General features: G+C 35.8%; 1 protein-coding gene across 2 annotated transcripts in view; it reads right to left on the bottom strand.

The window, feature by feature from the left end:
- The window catches only part of SOS2 (SOS Ras/Rho guanine nucleotide exchange factor 2), a 97823-nt gene that overhangs the window by 37573 nt on the left and 35223 nt on the right, over positions 1-25027 (bottom strand). The window contains exons 5-8 of one of the 2 annotated variants that reach the window (XM_065871318.1): positions 21158-21361; positions 16830-16973; positions 13848-13958; positions 10139-10237 (exon numbers count right to left, since the gene is read on the bottom strand). In XM_065871318.1, coding sequence (XP_065727390.1) covers positions 10139-10237; positions 13848-13958; positions 16830-16973; positions 21158-21361 — 558 coding nt within the window. The remainder of the gene's footprint in view (positions 1-10138; positions 10238-13847; positions 13959-16829; positions 16974-21157; positions 21362-25027) is intronic. The other variant, XM_065871319.1, reaches the window with a different exon arrangement.

Genomic DNA, 25027 nt, shown 5'->3' with positions numbered 1-25027 from the left:
CAGCTCATTAAAACCTATCACTTTTCTTTATGTGATCTTTTAAAATGTGTATTATCTTCCTTTAGATGTCCTTGAATGATGTTTCAGTACTGAAAGAGTAAATATTATGCAGTAAAATATTCCTCATCGTTTTTTTCAAGAGTCCGAACATTTCTTCCAAATAGACATTATCTCAAGTTCTTGATGTTATAAATACATTTACACACACACAGGAATGCAATGAAACTGACAGAGTAATTGTTACATAATGTTAACCATTAGCAAATTGAGATGAAGGGAGTTTACTATACCATTTTTGTAACATTTTTTCTATGTTTTTCAAAGTAAAAGGTTAAAAAAAAGTATTACTAAAGAAGCAATTTCAATTGTCTCACTGAAATATTGGCTTACCTTTCTCAATGAACCTCACTGAAGTCATTAATAATAGGTCTTCCTGTTAAGCTTTAAACTAAATTAAGATGGATTAAGTTCTCGAGAGGTGAATTTTTATTCTTTCCATTACTAAATTTCCAGAGAATGACCAGAGTTAGAGAGTAAAAGAATGTTACTTAGCTTTGAATAAATCAGTTCCTAAGTGAGAGTCAGTATGTTCTTAGTAACAGAAGGATAAACACGGATTTTTTTCTTAGAATATAAGAGTGTATTATAAAGATACTTATAAATCAGGAAATGAATTTGTTATTTCTTCTTCCTCTTACATAAGGATTGAAATACATATTAAGGAAAAAATCTAAAATTTATCTGAGAAAAATAAAGAAAATGAAAGTAGTTTATGATTAACCCCAGAGGGGCTTAAATTGGAAAAGGCGAAAAAAAGAAACCTATTACCTATAAAATGAACTTTAAAGTATTGCTATAAATAATAATAATCTAGGACTTCCCTGGTGGTGCAGTGGTTAAGAATCCACTGGGTTTGCGCCCTGGTCCAGGAAGATTCCACATGCTGGGGAGCAACTAAGCCCGTGAGCCACAACTACTGAAGCCTGCGCGCTTAGAGCTGGTGCCCCGCAACAAGAGAAGCGACCGCAATGAGAAGGCCACGCACCGCAACGAAGAGTAGCCCCTGCTCGCTGCATCTGGAGAAAGCCTGCGCACAGCAACGAAGACCCAACACAGCCAAAAATAAATAAATAAAGCAAACAAACAAATAAATAAGGATTTTAAAAAATAATAATAATCCAACAACATACTGTAAAATAATTTCAGGAAAACTATATATGATATCCTCTAATTTCTCATTATGCAGTTGTTTTGTGTTTTTCTATCTTGCTTATCATAAACTCTGATTCTGGGAAATAAAACTCAAATAATATTTAAATACTATGTCCACAAATAAATCTCCCTTGGTATATGACTGGGGCAGACATTTCAAATTAAAACTGGCTTAAAACTGCTCCAGGACTGCGTTTTCTATTCCCAAAAGAATATGATAGCCTTAAGTCACACTGGTCGAGGCTTCTTTTATAGGTTCTCATCCCAAAGTAAGTTCAACGTGAAATGAAATTTCCTTTGGATGAGTACTTGAGCCCAAACAGTATCACAAAAAGGCAATCAACAGAATGAGAGAGTATTTACAAATGACAGATCTGATAAGGTACTAATATTCAGAATATATAAAGAACTCCTATAATACAACCACAAAAATACAAACAACCCAAATTAAAAATGGGCAAAGGACTTGAACAGACATTACTCCAAAGAAGATATACAAATGGCCAACAAGCAAATGAAAAAATGCTCACCGTCTCTAATAGGGAAATGCAAGTCAAAACCACAATGAGCTACCACCTCACATCCATTAGGATGGCTACTATCAAAAAACAAAAATACTGAAAATAACAAGTGCTGGCAAGGATATGGAGAAATTGGAATGCATGTGTGCTGTTGGTGGGAATATAAAATGGTATAAAGCTGCTATGAAATATTGTACAGTGATTCCTCAAAAAATTAAAAACAGAGGCTTTCCTGGTGGCGCAGTGGTTGAGAGTCTGCCTGCCAATGCAGGGGACATGGGTTCGTGCCCCGGTTCGGGAGGATCCTACATGCTGCGGAGCGGCTGGGCCCGTGAGCCATGGCCGCTGAGCGTGCGCGTCCGGAGCCTGTGCTCCGCAACAGGGAGAGGCCACAACAGTGAGAGGCCCGCGTACCGCAAAAAAAAAAAAAAAAAAAGAAAATTAAAAATAGAATTACCCTATGCTCCAGCAATTCCACTTCTGGGTATATATCCAAAAGAATTGAAAGCAGAGTCTCGAGGACATATTTGTTCACCGATATCTGTAGCAGTATTATTTACATAAGCCAAAAAGTAGAAGCAACCCAAGTGTCCAACACTGGCTGTATAGCAATATACTTAAGTTTACTGAACCGTACACTTAAAATTGTTAAGATGGTAAATTTCATGTTATGCTTTACCACAATTAAAAACAAAATGTTATTAAAAGGAACAGTATAACAGTCAGAACAGATATAAAAGTAAAAAGCAGTTTCTAATCTGACCATGTGATAATCCTCTTCGCTTCTGTCTAGAATTAGTCCTTATTTTGTATTTTTCAAAATGCATGTCATAATCTATTGAATTATGACATGAACGAATCCTTTTTTTAAAAATGAAAGAAACAGAATAGAACAGAATATAGTACATGAATATACTGCATGAAATGCTAAGTAGTGTTTCAAAACACTTTGTTTCTTGTGTGTGTGTGTACACGCATGTATACAGCGTCATCGTGATGCTAAATGTATTTCTTCTCTTTTTTGTTTTGTCATATACCATTACCATTGCATCCTTTATTCACCAACGCTGCCAATATAGCACTCAAGACACTCCTCTGCAATTTTAAGTTCTGGGAACTATTCAATTATTCACTTACATTTTTCAAAGGCTTTTCTATTTGGGAAAACAGTAAGTTAATTCATATTGAGATATATTTTAACATATAACCAAGGTGCCTGACATACTGTATTCTAAAAATTTTGTGTTTAAACATTATAAGTGTAATATAACTGTTTATGCATATATAATAATTTAATATACATACATAAATTAACATATATAAATATATGTATATACATGGAAATTGATATTATAACTCATAAAACATCACTAATTAGCAAACTTAATATTGCCCATGTAAGAAAACTGTAATTAAGGAAAGATAAGTGAAATTTCCAGTGTAGCCCTCCTAATAAAATATGGAGCATAAGTTTAAACACAGCCCTTTAAGGTGGGTAACATCTGAGGATGTTTGCAGGTATTTTTTCCACTTATCACCCTCACTCTCCTCACCCCAAGCCTCAAAAATTGAGAAAGAAATGCCAATATTTTCAGTGCCTTTAACCATGTATATATCTCAATTTTTTTTACTCTAGGCAATGAAAAATGTTAAGAACGTGTCTTCACTTATACTACTTTGAACTGATTGGAAGTAAAATGTGACAGTGTGAGAAATGCAGTAAATGTACAATTCACATGAATGTATTTCTGACTATGGATTATTCCAACTGTATAACATATAGACTGATTCCCACAGGACAATAATGCTATAAATAAGTGGGTCACTCTCTAGAATACTTCTAGAATAAGGTCCTTCTGATCCCACTAATTGAGTCATATACTTACCAAGAATCAGTAGTACATGTTTCCAAACATGTATGACACTTGTGCTTATGCTATTATGTTATTTAATTACTATATAAGTTAAAGAAATATGAGTATAAAATATTTATATGAAAACTCAAATCAAATAATTTTAAAGCAAGTCTTTTTAAAAGCTACAGGGAGATTGGTTCAAGATGGCAGAGTAGAAGGACATGCTCTCACTCCCTCTTGCAAGAACACCAGAATCACAACTAACTGCTGAACAATCATCGACAGGAAGACACTGGAACTCACCAAAAAGGATACCCCACCTCCAAAGACAAAGGAGAAGCTGCACTGAGACGGTAGGAGGGGTGCAAACACAATAAAATCAAATCTCATAACCGCTGGGTGGGTGACTCACAAACTGGAGAACAATTATACCACAGAAGTCCACCCACTGGAGTGAAGGTTCTGAGCCACATGTCAGGCTTCTCAACCTGGGGGCCTGGAAACGGGAGGAGGAATTCCTAGAGAATCAGACTTTGAAGGCTACTGGGATTTGACTGCAGGACTTTGGCAGGACTGGGGGAAACAGAGACTCCACTCTTGAAGGGCACACACATCGGGACCCAGGGGAAGGAGCAGTGACCCCACAGGAGACTGAACCAGACCTACCTGCTAGTGTTGGAGGGTCTCCTGCAGAGGCGGCGGGCAACTGTGGCTCACCAAGGGACAAGAACACTGGCAGCAGAAGTTCTGGGAAGTGCTCCTTAGCATGAGCCTTCCCAGAGTCTGGCATTAGTCCCACCAAAGAGCCCAGGTAGGCTCGAGTGTTGGGTCACCTCAGGCCAAACAACCAACAGGGACAGAACCCAGCCCCACCCATCAGCAGACAAGGGGATTAAAGTTTTAATCCCACCAGAGCAACAGCCAGCTCTACCATCCACCAGTCCCTCCCATCAGGAAACTTGCACAAGCCTCTTAGATAGCCTCATCAACCAGAGGGCAGATAGCAGAAGCAAGAACTACAATCCTGCAGCCTGTGGAACTAAAACCACACTCACAGAAAGACAGACAAGATGAAAAGGCAGGGGGCTATGTACCAGATGAAGGAACAAGATAAAACCCCAGAAAAACTACTAAATGAAATCCAGAAAAAGAATTCAGAATAATGATAGTGAAGATGATCCAGGACCTCAGAAAAAGAATGGAGGCAAAGACTGAGACGATGCAAGAAATGTTTAACAAAGACCTAGAAGAATTAAAGAACAAACAAACAGAGATGAACAGTACAATAACTGAAATGAAAAATACACTAGAAGGACTCAATAGCAGAATAACTGAGGCAGAAAAACAGATAAGTGAACTGGAAGACAGAATGGTGGGATTCACTGCTGCGGAACAGAATAAAGAAAAAAGAATGAAAAGAAATGAAGACAGCCTAAGAGACCTCTGGGACAACATTAAACACAACAACATTCGCATTATAGGGGTCCCAGAAGGAGGAGAGAGAGAGAAAGGACCAGAGAAAATGTTTGAAGAGATTATAGTCGAAAACTTCCCTAACACGGGAAAGGAAATAGCCACCCAAGTCCAGGAAGCACAGAGTCCCACACAGGATAAACCCAAGGAGAAACACACCGAGACACATAGTAATCAAATTGGCAAAAATTACAGACAAAGAGAAGTTATTGAAAGCAGCAAGGGAAAAACGACAAATAACACACAGGGGAACTCCCATAAGGTTAACAGCTGATTTCTCAGCAGAAACTCTACAAGCCAGAAGGCAGTGGCATGATATACTTAAATCAATGAAAGGGAAGAACCTACAACCAAGATTACTCTACCTAGCAAGGATCTCATTCAGATTCGATGGAGAAATCAAAAGCTTTACAGACAAGCAAAAGCTAAGGAATTCAGAAGCACCAAGCAAGCTTTACAACAAAAGCTAAAGTAACTTCGCAAGGCAGGAAACAGAAGAGAAGGAAAAGACCTACAATAACAAACCCAAAAGAATTTAGAAAATGGTCATAGGAACAGACATATTGATGATTACCTTAAATGTAAATGGATTAAATGCTCCAACCAAAATACACAGACTGGCTGAATGGATACATAAACAAGACCTGTACATATGCTGCCTACCAGAGAACCACTTCAGACCTAGGGACACATATAGATAGAAAGTGAGGAGATGGAAAAAGATATTCCATGCAAATGGAAATCAAAAGAAAGCTAGAGTAGCAATACTCATATCAGATAAAATAGACTTTAGGGCTTCCCTGGTGGCACAGTGGTTGAGAGTCCACCTGCCGATGCAGGGGACACGGGTTTGTGCCCTGGTCCAGGAAGATCCCACATGCCACGAAGCGGCTGGGCCCGTGAGCCATGGCCACTGAGTCTGCGTGTCCGGAGCCTGTGCTCCGCAACGGGAAAGCCCACAACAGTGAGAGGCCCGTGTACCACAAAAAAAAAAAAAAAGACTTTAAAATAAAGAATGTTACAAGAGACAAGGAAGGACACCGTAATGATCAAGGGATCAATCCAAGAAGAAGATGTAACAATTATAAATATATATGCACCCAACACAGAAGCACCTCAATACATACGGCAACTGCTAACAGCTCTAAAAGAGGAAATCGACAGTAACACAATAATAGTGGAGGACTTTAACACCTCACTTACACCAATGGACAGATTATCCAAACAGAAAATTAAAAAGGAAACACAAGCTTTAAATGATACAATAGACCAGATAGATTTAATTGATATTTATAGGACATTCCATCCAAAAACAGCAGATTACACTTTCTTCTCAAGTGCACACAGAACATTCTCCAGGATAGATCACATCTTGGGTCACAAATCAAGCCTCAGTAAATTTAAGAAAATTGAAATCATATCAAGCATCTTTTCTGACCACAACGCTATGAGATTAGAAATCAATTACAGGGAAAAAAATGTAAAAAACACAAACACGCACCTATGGTCAACTAATCTATGACAAAGGAGGCAAGGATATACAATGGAGAAAAGACAGTCTCTTCAATAAGTGGTGCTGGGAAAACTGGACAGCTATGTGTACAAGAATGAAATTAGAACACTCCCTAACACCATACACAAAAATAAACTCAAAATGGATTAGAGACCTAAATGTAAGACCGGGCACTATAAAACTCTTAGAGGAAAACATAGGAAGAACACTCTTTGACATAAATCACAGCAAGATCTTTTTTGATCCACCTCCTAGAGTAATGGAAATAAAAACAAAAATAAACAAACGGGACTAATGAAACTTAAAAGCTTTTGCACGGCAAAGGAAACCATAAACAAGATGAAAAGACAACCATCAGAATGGGAGACAATATTTGCAAATGAATCAATGGACAAAGGATTAATCTCCAAAATATATAAACAGCTTATGCATCTCAATATTAAAAAAACAAATAACCCAATCCAAAAATGGGCAGAAGACCTAAATAGACATTTCTCCAAAGAAGACATACAGATGGCCAAGAAGCACATGAAAAGCTGCTCAACATCACTAATTATTAGAGAAATGCAAATCAAAACTACAATGAGATATCACCTCACACCAGTTAGGATGGGCATCATCAGAAAATCTACAAACAACAAATGCCGGAGAGGGTGTGGAGAAAAGGGAACCCTCTTGCACTGCTGCTGGGAATGTAAATTGATACAGTCACTATGGAGAACAGTATGGCAGTTCCTTTAAGAACTAAGAATAGAATTACTGTATGACCCAGCAATCCCACTACTGGGCATATACCCAGAGAAAACCATAATTCAAAAAGACACATGCACCCCAATGTTCACTGCAGCACTATTTACAATAGCCAGGTCATGGAAGCAACCTAAATGCCCATCAACAGACGAATGGATAAAGAAGATGTGGTACATATATACAATGGAATATTACTCAGCCATGAAAAGGAACGAAATTGGGTCATTTGTAGTGACGTGGATTCATCCAGAGACTGTCATACAGAGTGAAGTAAGTCAGAAAGAGAAAAACAAATATCGTATATTAACGCATGTATGTGGAACCTAGAAAAATGGTACAGATAAACCAGTTTGCAGGGCAGAAATTGAGACACAGATGTAGAGAACAAACGTATGGACACCAAGGGGGGAAAGTGGTGGTGGGTGAGGTGAGGGTGGGATGACTTGGGTGATTGGGATTGACATGTATACAATGATGTGCATAAAATGCATGACTAGTAAGAAAAGAAAGAAAGAAAAAAAAGGTATAGGGAAGATAATCATAAAAGATTTGGAAAAATTATAAATACTTAAAAGATATCTGCACTCAGATTGCTTTACAAGCATCTTCAAGTTTATGTACCATCTAAAAGAAAGGGAAAATAGAAATCATAGAAGATACTTTTTGTACTTAAGCAAGATTCATACTCAAAGAAAAAGTTTTACTCCAAGTCAACAGATTAGCATATAAATACATATAAATGTTCATTTGTAGGGGTTTTGTGTGTATGTATTTATTAAAATAAAATGTGCATATTTCTTTTTTATGATTTTTTGCCTTATTTTTAATTAACTGACCAACTACTAGTCCCAGTCACAATGGCTAAGAGTACTTGGAGTCCAGTAATTAATTGGTAGTAAAAGTAGCTGTGGCCTCAGGATGAGTCAGGGCATCATAGTCAATGTCTGATTTTAGATTCAGATCTCAGAGATTTTAAAAACCAATCATCCAGATAGGAGAAAAAAGTAAGCTTCAATTATAGTCAAGCTGGGATTTTTAAATGTTGGCAAATATTAGAAGGCAACTCTGACTAATGATAGGACTTACAATTAGACATGAACATTCTCTAAAAAATTTTAGGAATCTAAATATACATCTGGGGCTGCTAATGTATTAGTCGTACGAAGCCTACACACATAGATCTCATCAGTGAAACTAAACTCTTAGAAAAAATATGGAATATACTAAGTTTTAATTAATGCACAACAAGAAAAACAAATAGAAATATGAAATGCAAAGACAAGTCACAGAAGATATTTACAGTGGCAAAAGACTTGAATAACCCTATAAAAGGTTATCGAAAAGGCCAATAAACATATACCCAACCACATTAATAATCAAGAAAATACAAATTAAAAACACCGCATACCATTATAAATACACCATATGACAGAAAATTTAAAATATGAAAATATGCATAAAGAGAGACATCACCTGCATTCTGGTAGGAGTATAAACTGTAAAACTCACGTTGGAAAACTGTTTGACATCATCTATTAAATCTGAAAATATGCACACCCTATGACCAAGCAATTCCAACCCTGAGTATATACTCTAGAGACACAAAATGCATGCACATGTGTACCAAGAGATATAAAAAGAATGTCCATAGCAAGTGTTATCAGTAATAGCAAAAAACTGTTGTTCAGGGTCTTCCCTGGTGGCGCAGTGGTTGAGAGTCCGCCTGCCGATGCAGGGGACACGGGTTCGTGCCCCAGTCCGGGAGGATCCCAGATGCCGCGGAGCGGCTGGGCCCGTGAGCCATGGCCGCTGAGCCTGCGCATCTGGAGCCTGTGCCCCGCAATGGGAGAGGCAGCAACAGTGAGAGGCCCGCGTACCACAAAAAAACAAAAACAAAAAAAAACTGTTGTTCAACCAGGAAAGGATAAATAAATCATGGTTTATTCAAACAATGGAAGAAAATTAAACTAGAACAACATACAACCACATCAATGAATCATACAAATATAACTTTGAAAGAAGATAAAAGACACAAAATAATATATATAATTTGATCCAATTGATTAAAAAGTTCAGAAACAGGCTACATATATTTCTAGTGATATACACATAGGTGGTTAAAGTAAAGAAAAGCAAAAAAGTAATTACCATTAAAGTCAGGGTAGTGGTTTACCTCTGGTGTGTTTACGCATTACATTTATTTATTATAAAACATGTTTATGTTTTTATACTTTTCTCTATGTATATAATATATCATAATAAAGTTTATACTACATATTAGAACTTTAGGAATTCAATATATTTTTACGTGTACTGATCTTTAAAAAGAGTTCAACTTTTACCATAATTTTATTTTTTAATTTGTTGCTTGGTTTCCAGCTATTACACTGCATACTGCATGCGGAAAAGATGTCAACTTTAAAGTGTTTTTCTTGACAAGTTATAACAAGATGGAAGTTTAGAACAATGCTATACATAAAAGTTATTAATTACTTATATAAAATAAGAGTTAAACCATTGTTGCTGTGTGTCTCCAAAATATAATTTTTAAAAAGTCAACGTTTTTATGATGTTATTACTTTGTGAATTTATATTATCAAATGATAAAGATACATTTTCCTCTATCTACCACTTGGAAATGATATGAAGATAAAAAATATAGGTGTTTCTCTATGGTCTGTGGAAAGAAGGGAGACATTTAAGATACTTTACTTTTATGAATAAAAAGTATGGAAAATAACATCAGATTTAAAAAAAGGTTTTAAGCCTCATAAATGCAACTATTTTTTTGCCTCAGGAAGCTTTCATCTTACCTTTAATAATTCAAAATAGTGCCAACAATGATATACTGGCACCAGCATAAGGCGTGGAAGGACATAACGAACTGCCTCTTTAAAACCATCAGCAATGGACTGCAAAGCAAAAAGACAAAAAACAGTATATCTCTGATATCAAGGTTATGTAACAGTAGTGCCTAACAGAAGCAGATTTTAAGAATACAAGTTACAGGGAATTCCCTGGAGGTCCAGTGGTTAGGACTTGGCACTTTAACTGCCGGAGCCCCGGGTTCAATCCCTGGTCGGGGAACTAAGAACCCACGAGCTGCACAGTGTGCCCCCCACTCCGCCCCAAAAACAGAATACAAGATACAGACTAACAAAACTATAACAGGAAGAATGTTCTATATTGAAATTGAAGTGCTGTAAATCAAGTTTTTTCCTCCTTTAAGTTATCAGATAATTAAATATATACATTTCATCTTTCATGGCTAAAATAACTTTAACAATATTCTTCTCAGCTTTTCTTCAAAAGTTTTGGCATCCACATACCCTAAAGGAATGCTGAAAAGCTATGTACTGTCTCACACATTTTTATGTCAATTTTATTAAAAATGTTTTAAGTAGTTACAAAGAATGTGTTTTGGGGGATGTGGTACATTGTAGATGTGATTTAAATATATTTCATCAAACAATGATCAAATAAATTTCAGATTTAGCTCATTTAATTTATGAAAAATGTCTGTTATATAACTTAATTGATAAAGCCAATCTTCAATGTCAAAATAAATAGCCAGATCAGACTAAATTTCTGCAACAAGTCTGACATCATTCTTAACTTGAAATACACATGTTAATGTCACAGTCTTACATACAGCAAGCATCTGGAAGAACCTCTGTTTCTAACATAAAACATGCAGGTATGAGAACTTTACAAGCCTCCCCTCTCCTTTACCACAATGTCCAATGAATGATGAAGTACTTTTTAAAAAAGGTAATATTCACCCTTGTTACAAACTTCTCATTTCTTAATTTTTAGATAAACATGACAAGACAAAGGTAGATATGACATTTCAACTACCGAGAGTTTTTAACACAATCACCCCATCCCCTGCTTTTGGAACCCTTTTGGCTTTGCACTCAATAAACTCTCCTTCAGGAGCAATCCTTTTTTTTTTTTTTCTTTTCCCTGGCTGGTACCCTGGAGGTTTTTACACCTTGGATCAATGCATAATGAAAAATTCAATATGACAAGAAGTAATGTGTAAGAAAAATTGGAAGAGAATGCAACAACACAAACAAGGTTAGACTAGAAACTAATTCCCTTAAATATATCTGTACCCTTATATTGCCTGGAAAATCTTAGTGTATAGCTAGGGTTAGGTATATCCCAGTTTTGAAAACTAATAGTCTGCAGAATAAATGATTTTGTAAAATTTATAAGGCATTTAAAAGTTACTCATGTTGATTTTAAATGTCATTAAGGCTGACTTATTTAAAGTGGTATTTCTCCTCATCAGGTAAATACAGACAGAAGCAATATACAAAGTGAAGAAAGGGTTCGAGATGCTGCTTTTAAAATATATACTCATAGGTAAACCCTCCCATAACTCTCACCTATTGTTAACTCAAGTAAACTATAATTTGTTCAACAGACTTTTACCAGGATATGCAGAAATTAATTTCTTTTATCATTTAAGATAGTGATACAGATTATGCTAGATATAATTTTATATATTTTACATACAGTGCTTTAAGTGGAACCAAGATGAAACTTTAAAATTAGCCTACAAAAATCATTTGTATTGTTAATTAGCACTGAAATGGCTACTAAAGTGCATTCTAAAATATTAATGCAATGTGTTTATAGTGTAAGGAGTCCTCTAAAAACAACACAAGCTAATGTCTGACTGTTTAATATGTGCCAAATGTGCTTAGTGTATTCCTGTTTAATTTTCATAACCGTAAGAGGTATACATTATCATCATCATTTTACAAATGAGCAAACTGATTCTCAGAGATGAAGTGACTTGATCAGGGTAAGACAACTATTAATTGGCTCAAAGCCAGAAGTTCTGACTCCAAAGCTCATATTCTTAAAGTATGCCTACATCTTCTAAAGAAGTTTTGTTGTGTGTTTTTAATAAAAAACTTTTATTAAAGTTTTTTGAGAAAACATTACTTTTTCATTTTACAAATGAAGAATCTGTTTTAAGTTAATACAGTACAAGTGAGTTTGGCCTGAAAAGGGGTTTTATATCTAACTCTGAATTTTACTGAATATCTGGAACAACAGCTTAAATAATTGGGTCTTAAATTCAAATTTCAAATCCCATTCAAATCCCATAGTAAGAATTACTAATAAAGTAAGAATAAAACAAGAAATGTTGTGAGTGCTTTTGATGAGTATGCAAAGATTTTATAAGCAGATTTTTCCATTTAACTAATGCCTACTTCATGGTTTATATGAATATATAAGATTTAACTTAAAGAATTATTCTTTCAATTAAGTAAATTTTGAGAATTAAGTGTAACTTTTATTCCAAGTTGACAAGTTTTTGAGTAGAGCAGAAGTAGAAGATGATAATAATGGGAACTCACAGTAAAGGAGGGAGGCAGGTAAGTTGTTTTGAACATTTATATTTGAAGTCCTCGTGGGATATTCAAATGAATTAGTTCAAAGGTCAGCTGGTTATACGAAAGTATATACATACACACACATACATCCACTGTTCAAAAGAAAGTTATGACTTGAGAATACAAATAGGAAGTCACCAGCATATAGGTGAAAGCAAAGGGCATGGATAAAGTCACCGAAGGATAGCACAGAGGAATAGAACAGCAGGGGCTGCTAACAGAAGTTGGGTAACACCTGTAACTATGGAGACTGAGAAGAAACCAGAGAAGATGGAAATTAGGTGTAAGTAGTATCATAGGAGTCAAAAAGGACAACAGGGGTACTAATAAATACTACAGACATAAATATGAAATCAAAATATCCACAGGATTTGGTGGTTAAGTTTACTGTCAAGGGCAGTTTTTAGTGTTACATCCTGATTAGAACACAGATGGTAACAGTTTGATGGAGAATGATAAAAAGTAATATGAAGACAACTGGCTACAAATGGAAAAAACAAAAAGGGGACGAGCTAGAGTGACAAAGATTTGTTTATTTATTCGTTTGTTTTAGGACAATAAAGATTTGACCATATTCATATGCTAAGGGAGAAGAGCCAGTCTAAATGCAGGAAGTAGTAGTCAAGGATCATCAATGCCAATGTTACCTTCTTTAAGTGTTGAGAGAGTAAAAATATAATTTTTACTCTCTCTCCACTTACTCTCATTTTATCTAACTGTATTACTGAACCAATTAACTTGCATACTCTCCATTAATATATCTACCTCCTTTAAATGACAGGTCTGATAGAGAAATCTGTATGAATATATGTGAGGATATTCTCCACTCTTCATGATTTTGGTTTTATCTCCTGTAGGGAATAAGATCCTGAAATAGCTCTCCATATTCATCTCTACATCTCAGATCCAGAATGTGCCAGATTTTTCTAGTCAATCAGTATTTGTGATGGTATTCTATAAGAGGTTTCCACATTAAGGACAAATTGAAAGAACTCAAGACAGAAAACAGAAAACCACCTAGAATAGGCTTACAATTAACAGATTTTGAAGGACTGGTGAAATATTTCTTTAGTCGCTTTATTAAAAATAATATTCAATTTAAGTTTACCTGAAAGTGTAGAGCCACTGCAGGTCTGGCCATCAACTTACTGAAATGTTCATTAAATTTTGGTGAAAGAATATCCTGTGATAATGTTTCATAAGGATCAAATGCTTGTTCCTATTTTTTTTTAAAAAGGAAAACGTGTTAGGTTTAAAAGAACATCTTTTCTACTAATATGGTACAGATTACTTAATGGCAAATTTTTATTTAAGTCCTCCATGAGGTGTCAGAATTTTTTTTATTTCAGGGACAAATAATAACTATGGCTGTAACTTGGAAATGTTTAATAAATGTAAGTAATGACCTTGGGCAATGGATGACAAGAAGCTACTGGTCTTAAGTTAGGTCACTGACTTGTGGTCACAAGTATCAAACTATTAAAATGTATACACACATTTACCCCAGATAAACAAAAGGTGTACTTATTAGTAAAATAAGGCCAGGATTTGAAATTTCAGTTAGGTTTACCTAGGTTGAAATGAGTTTACACTGAGGATTATTTTCAAAGGAAGCAAAAAGTGATATTCTCACTGTTTTATCCACTCTCCACTTTTTCAAAATTAGAAAAAGAAAGCAAAGACTAACATACAGTAAACTAACAAAACAGAAACTGCCCATATTTTGTCCATGTTTATACTGAAATAAATTCCTATTATTTTATAATAATCAACATCTCCAATGTTTAGCTAGAACTAAGATTTGTTTCATTGTTGTATGTTAAAAATGCAGTATGTTTTTCAGAAAATAACAAGTGTTGGCAAGGATGCAGAGAAACTGGAACCCTTGTCCACTGCCAGTGGGAATTGCAAAATGGTGTAGCCCCTGTGGAAAACAGTTTGGCAGTTCCTCAAAAAGCTAAACAAAGAATTACCATATGACCCAGCAATTCTACTCCTAAGTATATACTCAAAAGAACTGAAAACAGTGACTCAAACAGATACTCATATGCCAATGTTTACTGTAGCATTATTCACAATAGCCAAAAAGGTGGAAAAAGCACAAGAGTCCATCAACAAATAAACGGATAAACAAAATGTGGTACATACACACAATGGAACATTATTTAGTCACAGAAAGAGAGTTCTGATACATGCTATGACATGGATGAACCTTGAAAACATTATGCTAAGTGAAATAAGCAGACACAAGAGAATATTGTAATGATTCTACCTTTATCAAATATCTAGAATCAGCAAATTCACAGAGACAGAAATAGATTAGCGGTTACCAGGGGTTATGTGGGAGGGAAGAATAGGGAGTTATTATTTAATGAGTAGAGTTTCTGTTTGGGGTGATTAAACAGTTTTGGAAATAGATAGTGGTAATGGTTGTATAATACTATGGATTTAATTAATGCTGTTAAACTGTACACTTAAAATGGTTAAAATGGCAAATTTTGTTACATGTTTACCACAAAATAAAAATTAGAAAATACATTTTTAATACATATTTTTGAACCATGATATCTTTAAGAGTACAACAAGCAACCAGACTACAAATTAACATGCTAAGATATCACAATATTAAAAAACTTTAGAGCAAGCCTGAATATCTCGGTTAGGCATCAGTAACTGAGTATTTCTATACTATCAGTTCCATTGTCTACAAAATGGATGTAATTAAAGTGACTTACATTTTCAGAAAAATTAGGAAGAGATTATAAAACTAGTAAATTTACATGATATCTGAAGAAAGCACTTTTAATACCTGTTTTCCAGAAGAAATAAAAATGGCCAATGAGTATGAAAAGATGTATAACATCATTAGTTTAAAAAAAAAAAAGAAAAATCAAAGAACAATGAAATATTGTTTTTTCCTACTAGACTAGCAAAAATTAATGGGGTAATAACAAAAATTAATGGGATAGTGAAGATATGGGTAAAAAGAGGGCCTGCATATACTGGAACTTATCTGGAAGTAAATTTGGCAGAATGTTTCGAAGTTCTAAAAATGTACCTAGTCTTTAGTACCACAATTCCATTTCTAGGACTGCATCCTAAAATAATTACTAGGCTATGAAGGCATTATACAAATATGTTAGTATTGTTTACAATAACAAAAAGAACTGAAAAAACCTACATGCTTAATAATAATAGTTAAAATATAGTGTCTCCATAGAACATGGTACTTTCAGACTTCAAAAGCTGTGTTGAAGTATATTTACTGGCATGGAAAATGTTCAAGATATTGAGTGAAAAAAAACAGGTTATAAAATAATAAGATCCTATTTTTGTAAATATACACAGGTTTGTATGAATATGCAGACAAATGTTCATAAGGATAAATAAATCTTATAAAGATAACTAATCTCTAGGTATTACAAAATGAAGTTATTTTTGTCTTATTATATTCATCTATATTTTTCTGAATATTTTTACAATGAGCTACGTTATTTTTATAATCATTTGAAGAACAAAAATATGATTTGCACTTTGGGAAAAAAATATAAACTTCCTTTTTCATTTTTGGAAATTAAGACTAAAATCCACAAAAGCTAAACAGCTATGGTCAATAAAATTTCTTTTCTTTCACCTTAAATGCATTTGCCATTAAAAAAAAAAAAAATCTTGGGCTTCCCTGGTGGCACAGTGGTTGAGAGTCTGCCTGCCAATGCAGGGGACACAGGTTCGTGCCCCGGTCCGGGAAGATCCCACATGCCGCGGAGCGGCTGGGCCCGTGAGCCATGGCCGCTGAGCCTGCGCGTCCGGAGCCTGTGCTCCGCAACGGGAGAGGCCACAACTGTGAGAGGCCCGCATACAGCAAAAAAAAAAAAAAAAATCTTAAACATTACTAGTCTATCAACTTTTGCTATAAATATTATCATAATTACACTATAAAGTGTCACCATAAAGACAATGTAATTTTAGTTTGCTATTGGTTAAATCGTAAGTATTTTTTATAGCAGCCAGCAGTGTCTTCTAATTTTCACAAATAATATCTTAATACAGCACTTAGGACTTTAATGAGAAACCAGTTTTGTAAACTTGCCTCTGCCAAATCTTCAAAACAGCTTCCAGCTAAGGGATGAGGGCTGCTTTCATCAGTCATTTCAACTGTGTCTTCAATTAAACCTAAAAGTTTCACGGTCAATTCATGTATATCTAAAATGTTACTGAAAATCTTTTCAATATCCTAAAAAAAAAGGAAGGTTAAGTAAGGCATGTCAGTTTCAGAATTTCATTTAAGAATTACTAAATATAAGTAATGTACGTGTTAAGGATATTATTTTCACCCAATCACATACCAGTATATTTCAAGACATAAAATATTGAATATATTCTAAATTATAGCAAAAGTCAATCATGAATAAAGAAGAGAAATTTAAAAACCTCTTGGATTAGATTTAGAATTATTGAACAAAACTATACAGAATCTATATTTTCCAGTAAATTTACTGTAAATCTCATATGGTGGATGACTTAAGCAACTCTTTACATAAAGAATTTTGGCATTTGAGTATTTTAAAATTGGCTAAGTGCTAAAAGTCTTGATCAAGGTCTCACAGAGCTGGTTAATGACAAAAGCTGGGATCAAAATGAAGATCTGACTCCTAATCCAGACACAAACTGGTTTCACAATATGTGGCGTGTCTCTTGAATTTGAGGAGGAATTAAAGATTTCATTCAAGCTCTCAGGTGTGACTTTTATCCGGGTTAAAACATGTTAAGTCCTCTGGAAACAAAAAGACCATAAGACTGATTATCCAGGTTATGGCCAACTATTTTTATTCACTCTGCACCTTGTAATGAAAGCATCACAGATTAAGGAAACTGACAGACCTGAGTTTGGATTCTGGCCCCACTACTTGCTAGATGAGTGACCCTGGATTAGGACAATAATGACAATTATAACAGTTTACATTTCTTGTTATTATGTTCCAGGCACTACTGTAAGTATTGATTACTTGACATGTAATTTCAAAACAGCCTTATTAGATAGATACTATCATCATCCTCATTTTACAAATGAGGAAACAGGCACAGAGCAGTTAAGTAATTTGCCCAGGGTCACACAGCTGGTACATTAATACCTACCCATAAAGCTCTTAAGAGGATTAAATGAGATGATTTCTATAAAATGCTCCTGGCATATATTAGGCCTTCCACAAATGTGAGCTTTCTGAAAACATAGGAGTAGGGCCCAAAGGAGTAAATTAAAATCAAGAGTCATTCATTCTTTTATCAAATATTTACTGAGTTCTATGCTCTGACCTTAGATGGCCTTTATTTCAAAAGTTTATAGCCTCATCTATGCTGAAAAAATATAGTAGATATAGAGATAGAGAAAAGGGATTCTCTCTTTCTCTTGACCCTTCAGTATTATAATAAAAATTTTCTATCAAATCAGCACAAATTCAGTGAAAAGAGACCCATAAAAATTAATTCCTGAGGCATGAAAACTGACGGGACACAGAAACGGCAACGAGGATAATATTAGCTAGCAGCAATTGTTATTAGTTAACAGCATTTGTTAAGCTTTTAATTTTTCACACCACTATAGACAAAACCCAATTATACTGTGGTATAAAAGAACCAAAATTCAAGTTCAACCTCCATAACTTATCATAACTATTTTATGTCAATTTCCTCACCGGTAAGGTAGAAATGATAATACCTGTCCTACCTATCTCAGAGAATTGTTAAGGGTCACACAAAATAGGAGAGTACTTTAAAAAACATAAAATGTTGACTACTTAAGGCAGTGTGTCCAGTAGGAGTTATTATCAAATGTTAAACTAAATATGCATTTTTTTAAAAAAGGATAAAAGCCAATTAAAAACACCTTAAGAATGAAAAAGCTAAATCAGGGACTTCCCTGGCAGTCCAGTGGCTAAGACTCTGTGCTCCCAGTGCAGGGGGCCGGGTTCAATCCCTGGTCAGGGAACTAAATCCCATGTGCCACAACTAAGAGTTCACATGCCACAACTAAAGATCCCACATGCCGAAACTAAAAGATCCCACATGCCACAACAAAGACCCGGTGCAACCAAATAAATAAATAAATATTTTAAAAAGAAAAAAAAGCTAAATCAGTTCCTAATCTTAAGCACTCGGCCAGCTGTGTCTGAGCACCACTTCTATTAACTCATGCAATAGTTATTTGGTGGAGGAAGTCAGGAAGTAAGAGAAAAGCCAAATATTTAAAGTGAAAGACACTCAGGGACTTCCCTGGTGGCACAGAGGTTAAGAATCCGCCTGCCAATGCAGGGGACATGGGTTTAAGCCCTGGTCTGGGAAGATCCCACATGCTGTGGAGCAACTAAGCCCGTGCGCCACAACTACTGAAGCCCGTGCACCTAGAGCCTGTGCTCCTCAACAAGAGGAGCCACCGCAATGAGAAGCCTGTGCACCACAACAAAGAGTAGCCTCCACTTGCCGCAACTAGAGAAAGCCTGCACGCGGCAACGAAGACCCAATGCAGCCAAAAATAAAAAATATAAATAAAAATTTTTAAAGTCATTAAAAAAATAAAGTGAAAGACATTCAGACATCTAAGAAAAAACAGACCACATGAGAAATGAAGGAAAGAAAAATAAATCTAAATTTAACCCCCCATCCCCCCCCACAAAACAGTATTTGTCTAGCTAGATTCCTTAGAGTGGACTTCAGACCCTAGAGAGGTAGGAAAAACATGGACAAGTCTCCCTGGATCCCCATCCTACTCACCCCATTCCTACGCTGTCTTCCAACAGTGGAGCTCTGCCTTTGCTTATTTGACATTCTGTATAAACTTTTATTCTTCAAAAGTTCCACTAGTAAAACTTTAAACTACACCCTAAAGTGCTTACCAAAAGACAGGAAAAAGCATAAGTCTTTCTTTTCTAGACCATACATTTCTTTCACCATCTTCAAATGAATGACTATAAATCTCAAATACTGCACAGCAGAAAAAGATCTTTTATTTTTTAAATTTTTTATTTTTGGCTGTGTTGGGTCTTCATTGCTGCGTGCGGGTTTTCTCTAGTTGCAGCAAGCGGGGGCTGTTCTTCGTTGCGGTGGCTTTTCTTGTTGCGGAGCATGGGCTCTAGGGTGCGTGGGCTCACTAGCTGTGGCTTGCGGGCTCTAGAGTGCAGGCTCAGTAGTTGTGGCGCACGGGCTTAGTTGCTCCGCGGCATGTGGGATCTTCCTAGACCAGGGCTCGAACCCGTGTCCCTTGCACTGGCAGGTGGATTCTTAACCACTGAGCCACCAGGGAAGCCCGAAAAAGATTTTATTCCAGTGTAATCCCCCTAATTTTGTGTCTAATTTTCATTGTCACTGCACTTATTATATATTAGTATAACAATTCACATATTAAAAAACACACAATATCCCCAATGTTCATAGCAGCATTATTTACAACTGCCAAGATATGGAAGCAATGTAAGTGTCCCTCAACAGATGAATGGATAAAGAAGATGTGGTATATATACACAATGGAATACTGCTCAGCCATAAGAAAAAAAATGAAATATTGCCATTTGCAGCAACATGGCTGGACTTGGAGGGCTAAATGAATTAAGTCAGACAGAGAAAGACAAATATCAAGTATATGTGGAATCTAAAAAATACAAAAAACTAGTGAATATAACAAAAAAGAAGCAGACTCACAGATAAAGAGAACAAACTAGTGGTTACCAGAGGGTGTCAGTGGCAATATAGGGTGAGGGAATGGGAGGTAAAAATTACTGGGTGTAAGATAGGCTACAAGGATGTACAGCAATTCCCCTACATACGAACGAGTTCCGTTCCGAGAGCAGGTTCGTAAGTCCAATTTGTTCATAAGTCCAACAAAGTCAGCCTAGGTACCCAACTAACACAATCGGCTATACAGTACAGGACTGTAATAGGTTTATAATACTTTTCACACAAATAATACATAAAAAACAAACACAAAATATAAAGAAAACATTTTTAATCTTACAGTACAGTACCTTGAAAAGTACAGTAGTACAGTACAACAGCTGGCATACAGGGGCATGTTTGCATCTTTGAACGTTTGCAACTTGAAGGTATGTATGTAGGGGACTTACCATATTGTACAACCTGGGGAATATAGCCAATATCTTATAATAACTATAAATGGAGTATAACCTTTAAAACTTGTGAATCACTATGTTGTACACCTTTAATTCATATAATATTGTATATCAACTATACTTCAACAAAAAATCTGAAAAAAATGAAAAATAGACAAAGCTAAACAACCCCACAATACTATATAAAACAATATTTTTTCTACATACTCATAAAGTATATGAAGTTACTATTTATGATTTTAAGCTACTATATGACTTTTTGGGGTAGACAGAATTTCAAACCCAAAAAGGTACTTACAGAAGGTTTAAACAGGTCTCTGTCAGAAAGAAAAGCTTCTCGAAACACTTTTATGATCATATTTAGTTCCCGTAGATACTGTCTTTCTTCTGCAATTTCCGTTCTGACAAGGTCATAGTAGTTTAATTCACCTGAAGAACTAGGTTCATCTTCACAAAGAGAAACCAAGCCTATGTCATCCTGATCAAACATGTCCATCAAAACCTAAGAAATATAAATCAGTAATGGATAAACTTATTTTCCTTACTGTTATAAGACCATCTCAAAGTACTTGGAATTAAAACATTATTAAACAATGAGAGTTGTGTGTATTACAGGCTAAAATTGTAAGAGAAAATCCAAAATAAGAGAAATATGAAAAGTTGAAGTGAGATAACGTTCAAACGAAACTGGATATGGAGAAATAAATATTTATGAAAATAAGATAAATCTAATAATGAAATATATATATACATATATGTACATATATACATGTATGTCTGTGTGTATATAAATACAGGTACATACGCACACATAAACATAAAATATATAATAGCAAAAAGAGCACACATTTGGAGAACAACAATCTGAACCAAAATTCCAGTTCTACCACTTACCTGTGATTACAGACAAGTTATTTATTCTTTTGAAAGTCAGATCCCTTATCTGTAAAATGTAACTGATGAAAGAATTCAATGAAGTAATGGACATAAAACGCATACTGTTAGGTCTGGCAAACAGCAGGCATCCAAAATGGTAGCTTTTTGTCCTACTGTAAGGATGCTTATGTGCACTTGAGTAGAGTTTAAAGGAGAAAAGTGAAATGATACGCAAAATGTATTAACAGCGTGATGCTTTTCTGATGCATATTCACTACATCAACAACTGCTATTAAGTTCATTTGTTAAAATCAAGCATCTCCTGGAACTTCCCCTGGTGGTCCAGTGGTAAAGAATTCGCCTTACAATGCAGGGGATGCAGGTTCCATCCCTGGTCAGGGAACTAAAACCCCACATGCCGCGGGGCTACTAAGCCCGTGTGCCACAACTGCTGAGCTTGCCCGCCTCAACTAGAGCCCACGTGCTCTGGAACCCACGCACCATAGCTACAGAGTCTGCGCGTCACAACTAGAGAGAGAAAATCTGCACACCACAACGAAAGATTCCACATGCCTCAATGAAAATCCCATGTGCCACAACTAAGACCCAACGCAGCCAAAAATAAATAAATAATATATAAATCTTAAAAAAAAAATCAAGCACCCCACAGATGCTTAAATTGCTATAGTGACAATTTCCCCTTTCAGAAAATAGTGAAGATTGCTACTATGTTTTTAAGTCAACCAACAGGCAAGAACTAGCTGTATATCAAAAGCAATAGGAAAAAGGTGACCATACTTCTTAGAATTAAAAATAGTTTTAAAAGAAGAGAAAAATTGGACCTACTTAATTATATACTCCAGACTGACTGAAAACTACTTTCTTAGAGTTTAGGGGGAAAAAAAGGCACAATCCCAAAAAGGAAGCTCCAGAAAGTAAAACAATTTCAAGGGGATGAGAGGAAATTCTAACAATACAACATGAGATATTCATTCATTCATTCTCAAAAACATCTACTGATCACCAGAAATTGTGCCAGATGTTAGTAAGACACAGCAATATGCAAAATAAACATGAACCCTGCCCTCCTGATCTTCTTTTAAATCTAACTGAAAAATATTTCTTAAATCTGGTCAATTCTCTCCATTCCCCTCCATGCTTCAAATCAGACTATTAAGCAATCACATCTATTGAAAGGTCTTGCAATATGATCTCCCTGCCACTGGTTGCTTCCCAGCCCCAGTTTCAAAATTATGTTCCTAAAACCAAATTTGTGTCATACCCTACCTAAAAACAATACTGGGTTTCATTGCTTTCAGCACACAATTCTAATTTCATGAAGATAAAGGCCATTCACAATCTAATCCCAGCCCACTTCCCTAGCCTCATCTCCTGTGATACTTTAAAATCCATCTTCTCCTCATTGCCCCCCCTCCACGAAACTTACCCTCCTGCCATCATTACCTCTGATTCCCAGCCACATTAGACCTTTGAAGAAACCATTGGGGCTGCACAGAGAATTAGCTAATGAAATCTGATTTTAAGCAGACACGCAAAAGAACAGAAGGTATGACACAGAACAGTCTTCTCTTCCCCACCAGAGATACTTTTAAAGCAGTCTGTACTTGCTCTAATTTCTTACTTCTCAAGCTCACTACTCTATTGAAACTGCTCTCACTAATGACCTTTGAATATCTTTTTGTTTTCTCTAGTTATTAACACAGCTAACCAGAACTTCTTAAAACTTTCTCTTCCCTTGGCTTCTCATACACCATTCTGTCAGTGAGGCCTCCTTCTCTACTACTCACCTTTTCCAACATCCACTGCAGGGTTCCATCTTTGGAACTGTTTTGGTCACACAACACCCAAAATCTCGAATGTAAATGCTATAGGAGTCAGGTAGATAATATCATGTTAATACATAAGAAGAGGTGATGGGGAATGTGGCAAACTAGAAGGTGCGTGCACCTAAAGAAGAAAGGCACTGTTCAATGCCAACTATTCTGTCAGGCCTTTTCATTTTCTTTTCTCAAGAAGAGTCTGGAATATAGATTTTTATGAAGAATTTTCATATTTGTAAATATAAACAGACTGCAAATAATTCAAAATTTTAAGAAATAAACCTGGAGTCCTTATTCACTATCAGGCCACCAATCTGAAACATCTACTACACTTCCTCCTGAGTGAGCTCATCTTCTTAAACGATTTTCAGTTACTAGATAATAACTCCCTAAACATTTATCTCAGCATCTCTTTGGACCCTAGGCAAGTGTTACCAGAAGCTTGCTAGATATCTCTGTCTGACAAACCTATACATGTACACTCTACTTCAGAATCACTAATCACAGCATCATCTCCTTGGCTGTCATAGCTAGAAAACTTGTCACTACCCTAGACATAACACGTCTCCAACTTCCACACCAAATCAGTCCCCAAATCCTGTTAACTCCAACTCAGAAACAGCTCTTAAATCTCATCAGTTCCTTCTATTCTCCTGTCTAGAATGTCTGCTCCTACTTCTCTTTCCTTCCAACCCTCACATTTATTCATCTGATAAATCCCTAGCCATTTTCATCACTTAGCTAAAATATAATTGTCTTTGTATAGCTTTTCCCAACTCTCCCTGAACTCTATCAAAATCTTTTCCATTGGCTTCAGTCCTCCATTAGCAATTCTCTCTCTTTTCTATATAAGCACCTAATTTATATTGACATTTCTAAGGATAAGAGCCATGATTTCATCTTAAAATCCATAGCATTTGATACACAGTAAATGCACAAAAGATACTTACTTAAAGAGCATATATGTAGGGCTTCCCTGGTGGCGTAGTGATTAAGAATCTGTCTGCCAATGCAGGAGACACGGGTTCGAGCTCTGGTCTGGGAAGACCCCACGTGCCGCGGAGCAACTAAGCCAGTGCGCCACAGCTACTGAGCCTGCACGCCACAACTACTGAAGGCTGCGTGTCTAGAGCCCACGCTGTGCAACAAGAAAAGCCACCGCAATGAGAAGCCCGTGCACCACAACAAAGAGTAGCCCCTGCTCGCCGCAACTAGAGAAAGCCCACACGCAGCAATGAAGACCCAACGCAGCCATAAATAAATAAATAAATATTTTTTTAAAAAAGAGCACATATGCATTTTATGTTGTAAACTGTTAGACTTGTAATGAAAGGCTAAAGCCCAAGTGAGTTAAAGATGAGAATAAACGTTAGGACAATAAAAGCATTTTTTTGGTCATGTTCCAAATAAGAATAATAAAGGAGAATTGGTTCTTGGAACAGATGGAGTAA

This window comes from Phocoena phocoena, chromosome 2 (genome assembly GCF_963924675.1).
Source record: "Phocoena phocoena chromosome 2, mPhoPho1.1, whole genome shotgun sequence".
Classification (NCBI taxonomy): domain Eukaryota; kingdom Metazoa; phylum Chordata; class Mammalia; order Artiodactyla; family Phocoenidae; genus Phocoena; species Phocoena phocoena.
The sequence above is the reverse complement of the archived record's forward strand: the minus strand, read 5'-3'. Positions and strand labels throughout refer to the sequence as shown.